General features: G+C 42.9%; 1 protein-coding gene across 5 annotated transcripts in view; it reads right to left on the bottom strand.

The window, feature by feature from the left end:
- Positions 1 to 6,119, bottom strand: part of capn5b (calpain 5b) — a 53,212-nt gene that overhangs the window by 7,495 nt on the left and 39,598 nt on the right. For all 5 annotated transcript variants that reach the window (XR_311507.1, XM_005725382.2, XM_005725383.2 and 2 more), the window contains exons 6-10: positions 4,934 to 5,127; positions 2,129 to 2,206; positions 1,009 to 1,204; positions 802 to 924; positions 517 to 713 (exon numbers count right to left, since the gene is read on the bottom strand). Coding sequence is in view for 4 of the 5 variants with exons in the window: in XM_005725382.2 (XP_005725439.1) it covers positions 517 to 713; positions 802 to 924; positions 1,009 to 1,204; positions 2,129 to 2,206; positions 4,934 to 5,127 (788 nt within the window). In the remaining variant the exon portion in view is untranslated. The remainder of the gene's footprint in view (positions 1 to 516; positions 714 to 801; positions 925 to 1,008; positions 1,205 to 2,128; positions 2,207 to 4,933; positions 5,128 to 6,119) is intronic.

Genomic DNA, 6,119 nt, shown 5'->3' with positions numbered 1-6,119 from the left:
CGAACCGGCGACCTTCCGGTTACAGATGCGCTTCCTAACCCCCTGAGCCACGGTCGCCCCGACCTTGGAAACCTAAACCAAGGTAGCAATCAAAATAAGCCGGGGAAGATACCTGAAACCCAGGCATAAGATGATTGAAATAAGCTAGACAGGACAACACTGGTATGAGAAAATCAAAATAAACCAGGCAAGGAAGGAAGCTGATAATAAACACGTCAGAACAACACAGAACCAAGCATTAAGCATTGTTCCCCTCATTAAGCCCATGATTTGATTTGTCCAGATGTGTAGGCAGATGTTTAGTGTTAACTATTGATTAAATGGGAGGTCTTGGAGCGAGTATTGAAAAAAATTACTTCTTGCAGAAGTAACTGTGTAAAGTGACTGACAGGAAGTACAATTTCATCCAATAATGCATCCAATTGCATCAGCCTCTGACGAGACTCTAAAGATGTAAAGCCTCCGAGAGTAGCTCTACATGCTTTACATCCACATGTAAGACTATCATACACTTACTTGCAGTCTGAAGGCACATCAGTGAAGACACGGAGCAGGAAGTCACCCTGCTGCCCGGGGTCAAAGGTTGTGGGAATGATGACGTAGCGGCCCTCTTTCAGCTCCTTCCTGAGGAAGACGCAGCGTGAGTTGATGTAGATGGAACCTGCTACTTTCTGCTGGGCTGTGTGCATACGGTACTTCCGATTTAGCTCCACCTGTGAAGGAGAAGATCCAGATCTATCACAGGTTTACTTCCTGGTTCCGCTTTGTGAAGATTTCTCGGTTACGTGTGGGTGTTTCTACCCTGTGGATATCGAAGCCTATTGCGAGATTTTCTGATTTGCCCTCTTTTGGTGTGGCTCTCTTCTCTTTTTGCTGTAAGCAGATCAGCACCTCATCCTCCACCTTCTTCACATCAAACACATACTAGGAGGAGAAAAAGAGGACGGTGCATCACAGTCCAGCACTGATCACACAGTTCTTAAAGACAAAACCACGACATGTACCGACCTGAGGGTTCTGCAGGAAGGTGGCTTTGTGATTGATGCAGCCTCCGGATCGGTTGCGTAGGGGATCCTGCCGGTGGACCCAGGAGCCCCTCATCACCTCCTCCTCCCAGGTCTTGTGGATGCTCAGGTAGGAGGTGTTGATGAGGCGGCACAGGATCAGGTCAGTGAAGTACTGGCAGAAGTCATCAAATGTCATCCTGCAGGAGGGCAGCAGGAAAAGAGGAGAGAAGAGAGCAGAGAGAGTGGATACCAACTAGAGGAAAAAGCTTGAAAGAAGAAGATCTTGAACAGGTACAAAAGCAGAGGAAACAAAACCAGGAGCAAAGCAAATGGTTAGGATGTACATAGCTGAGATAAAATGAGCCTAAAGTTTGAGTGCCGAGGGCTTCTGAAGAAGAACTGCATCATTTTATTTGACACGATGAAGATAACCTTCTTAATCTTATTTCTAATTTGACCTCTTTCTTTAGTGATACATGCAACAAAGCAACAAAGTAATAAATAAACTAATAAATGAGCTTAAGCCAGGTTAGCTTATACTCTTGATGCTTGGCTAAACTACCCACCTGTGGGTGAGATACAGAAATTAATTAGTTTCACTGTAAGAGCTATTCATATATCAGAGGTGATTTGAAGGCCTTATTCATGTCTCTGCCATCCCCTCATCATTCTGAGGTTGGTGCCAAAGAAAAGGACAACACAGAAATGCGTATACTTTTAGACCATGTTTAATTGCTTAATTATCTTTATGCGGTTCATTTACATCACAAGGAATTAATCAATAAAATACAGGAAGAAGTATGTTTCACATTCTAGTCTTCCCAGAACAGCAGTTCTGAAGTTCAACCCCTGAAACAGATACATTTCACATTGGTCCTAACCTTGGGTTTGTCAAAAATATAATGTCCTTAGTATGAGCATCTACCTTTGTAACAGCAGACATGACAGGCCATCTGCTTTAGCTTTGGATCAAAACATCAAAAATCTCAGCAGGAAGTAAAATAAGCTCAAAATGTCAAACTGTTCCTGCGGCCCAAACATCAGTGCCTGAAAATAAAAGTGCTGTAGCCTTTTTTTAATGTAACAAAATGACTGTGGGTGTATTTTTTTCAGGCTCTCACCAGAACTCGCCGTCGTCCTGTACGGTGACGCCCAGCTTTTCTCTCTCACTCTTGCTCACCTTGTTCCACTCCTCCGAACTGCAGGGAGCAAAAACAAAAGAGCAAACAGGCTTTTATGTGAAATGAGCTTTTGTTAGAGGTAGACGTTAATTTTGTTGTATAAGTGTGTCAGATTTTAGTAAAAGGCCTCACTGTTTCATGACCTGAACCCATTTGGACCTGCTCTGGGTGACGTCTGTAGTTGACACGTTATCTTCTGTCTCATGTGTTGGTTTTACACAACCCCTGCAACAGATCCCGGGGGGCTCAGGTGCTGCACATGGAGGGGGGATCCTTGAGCATTATCTTTTTGAGCTCATCATTCGTGACAGCTAATTTCCCCTGCTCATCATCAATTTATTTCCTCTGTGACGGCAGCACACATTACAGGAGCCTTCACAACCTCTTGCTGGTTAAACGGCACAAACGAAACACCTTTAAGCCTCTAAAAGACCAACTATAAATGGACCATTGGGCGAGCAAAAATCAAGCCTACAAATGAGACCTCAAAAAATAATGTCTGAACACGTAATTATACTTTCAAGTAACCAACATCCAAGATTGTTTTACTGTTCTCATTCAGCTTAGGTGCTGCACAGAGCCAACTGCTCCCTGTTGGAGTCTAGTATGACACTGCATTCGTAGTGTGGAGATGAAAGCCCACGTCTACCTGTCAGAGCTGCTACTATCAGCAGGGGGAAGTGCCAGAAATATGTACAACAATCAGTGGGAAGACAGAAGTCGACATCCATAAAGAACTTCTTTGTAACGAAATGAAAATTGTCCCCTGCAAATGCTTCTTAAGCACGCTTTATTGATCATCCCTTTCCTGGTCGAGTCAGCATTTGACTTACATAAACCATGTTGTGGTTAATACTGTGGTTAATCACCCCAAAAGAGCACTTTGCTCTCAGACTGTAGGCTTACTTGTGGTTGCTAGGATATTTAAAAGTAGAATGGGAGGCGGAGCAATCAGGTTTCAGGCCTGTCTTCTGTGGAACCAGCTCAAAGTTTGGATTCGGGAGACAGGCGCCTTGTCTACTTTTAAGATTAGGCTAAAAACATTTGTCGTTAGGGCTTAATCAAGTGTATCTGAATCCTCTTTTAGTTAACAGGCCTATTAACTAGGACTGTTTCTTCTTCACGCTTGTCTTCTCCATCACCCGTGTTTAGACATTTCTCTGTATTTAATCATTAGTTATTATTAAACTCTGGCTTTCTTCTTGCCCATAGGGGGTCGTCTAATTGTTGGGGTTTTCTCTGTATTACTGACTTTACCTTACAATATAAAGCAACTCGAGGTGACTGTTGCTGTGATTCAGCGTTACATACTGTAAATAAAACTGAACAGATCTACTCATCCCTGCGTTACCATACTGTTTTATAAATCCTGCCCAAGTCTTTAATTGTGAGGAAAAACCTGCAATCTGTTGCTTCAAACATGTCTTTGTCACTCGAAATATTTCAATTTTTATTTTCTGCACCTTTCAGTGCAAAATTTCCTTTCATAGCTAACCTTAAGTTACCCTCAGAGTACTGCAAATAATCCCTAAGGGTAATAGTAAACACATTTACACAAGATTAGCAGATTTAAGCCATACAACTTTAATTTAAGATGCGTACAGTCATACTAATAAAATAATATACATCTGCCTGCTATGAAAATGGTGGGACCTCAAATATGGGGAAGAGGAAAAACATTTAAATTATTAATAGAATATTATAAATATTAATTGCAAGACTTATAACGACCACAGCTATAAAGTTTATTTCTGAGTAGCTGTATCGAGTTCAGACAAATGAATCGCGCGCGCGTCTCTCCCTCCTGAGCTCTATTTTACAGCACCAGTCGTGGTATTTATTACCGTGTGAATCATACCTGCACATCAAGGTTTCCTCTGTATTCAGTGCTCAGGGGAAACACAGGTGTTTTACTGGATGCATTAGCTCTGTGTTTATGTCTCTGTTTATGACGCCCTGACAAACGTCCAGCGGTCTGTCAGCCTCCATTTACAGTAACGGGTTTTTATCAAACCATGAATGAATTATTCAGCGACAGTGAGTGAATGATGAGGGATGACTCACGTCTCTTTAATAACAGCTGTCTCTCTTTCAGCCTTATCAATAATTCAGAGTCTGTTATTATCCGACTTTACCGGCTCCCTGTTTGTTTCACCGAATTTGCCCGTTCACGATTCAAAGACAGAGACGAGGAGGGAGCACATTTATTTTTCCGTTTTACCCACTCCTGAGCTGAAACATTTTTCTCGAGGACGTCTGAGCTGCTTTCATAAACAAGCGGCTCTCCGACTGGGCTGAATTTAGCCGTTCTTCTTTGCTCTGCGGCCCATTAGCTTGATTGCATTTCCATTTTTCATTGTCTACATGACATTTCCCATTGTCCTCCTCTTTTCTCTGTGTCCTGGACCTTATGTATGGATTGCTTTCTGTTCGGTCGTTTGGCATTTAATCATTCGTCATGTTACGTCTCTTAGAAACCTTGTGAGTCAAATTCTGAGGGACTGGCGCACTTTGACATTTTCAATTTATGTAATTGGTTAAATTGATCGTGACACGGTCACGTATCCTATTACGGGCAAAATACATTGTTTTGGGAATGCTCCACATCTGACTCACAGAGGTAAGATGTCTGCTACGAGTAATGATAGATGAAGACAGCTCAATTACCTTTAACAGGGTAGGATTTGAGACTGAGGAGCTTCAGTAGTTTATCTTCCTGCCTGCAGGTGGCAGTGTTGTGATTACCTGTCACTCCAAGGGCCACTCCACTCCTTCTCCCCCCAAGGGTTCCTCATGCGGATCATGTGCAGCTTCTCCGACTTGAAGAAGGCCAGCAGTCCGTGACCTAGCCGCACCTTCCGTACATCTGTCACGGCGTAGGCGTGGCCTTTGACCAAACCGCAGTCCAGCCGCGCCTCCATGTCTTCTATTGTGGTCGCCTGGAAAGCAGAAAACACAGATGCCTCTGTCAGTCTAGACAAAAGAAAAGAATGCTAACAAACAAAGCTAACACACAAAAGCAGTTCCTCTGGTGGCCACTTGAGGCAGTCTACAAAACTATTTAAGGGACCTCTTAAATGTGTGTTTGTGCTGTTGTTCCTTTAAAGTCTTTTTAAAGGAATTCTCACTAGTATTATCCCATCCCTGAGGTTTGTGCTTCAGTTTTTGTTAGTTAAAAATGTATTTTTTAGTATTTAATAGTCTGTTAATTAGAACTAATTATCAGCAGTGGTGATAAACAGGGTGATAGAAGAGGTCAGGCAGGAGTATCTGTGGACTACGATGTTTGCAGATGACACTGTGATCTGTGGTGAGAGGAGGGAGCAGGTGGAAGACAGCTTGTTGAGGTGGAGGTATGCACAAGAGTGAAGAGTATGAAAGTACGTAGAAGCAGGTTTGAAAGTTGAAGATGCAAGGAATAGAGAGATTTTAAATACCATCCAAAACAACAGACAGTGCACCAGAGAGGTGAAGAAGAGAGCCGAGGCAGGGTGGAGTGGGTGAAGATGATTGTCATGGGGGATTTGTGGCAAAAGAAGAAAGGACGGTTTGCACATACATAGGGCTGGTGTCACAGATGAGCAGGGTAGAAATAGGACAGGGTGAGATGGAGGCAGATGATCTGTTGTTGTGACCCCTAAATGAGGCAGCCGAAAATATTTAGCAGATGTGTGTGTGTGTGTGTGTGTTCCACCTGTATAGTTTATGAATGCAGCTTTGTTAAATGCTAGGTGGTGTTAGCTGATTTATAAGCTTCTGGCTCTAAACCCCCCCCCATCATGGTGGCAGACAAAATGCTAACGCTGGATAAGATAAGATAAGATAACCTTTATTAGTCCCACACGTGGGAAATTTGTTTTGTCACAGCAGGAAGTAAATGGTAAATGGTAAATGGCCTGCATTTGTATAGCGCTTTTCTAGTCCCTAAGGA

This window comes from Pundamilia nyererei, unplaced genomic scaffold, assembly GCF_000239375.1.
Source record: "Pundamilia nyererei isolate P.nyererei 1_Seehausen unplaced genomic scaffold, PunNye1.0 scaffold00015, whole genome shotgun sequence".
In the NCBI taxonomy this organism is placed as follows: Eukaryota; Metazoa; Chordata; class Actinopteri; order Cichliformes; family Cichlidae; genus Pundamilia; species Pundamilia nyererei.
The sequence above is the reverse complement of the archived record's forward strand: the minus strand, read 5'-3'. Positions and strand labels throughout refer to the sequence as shown.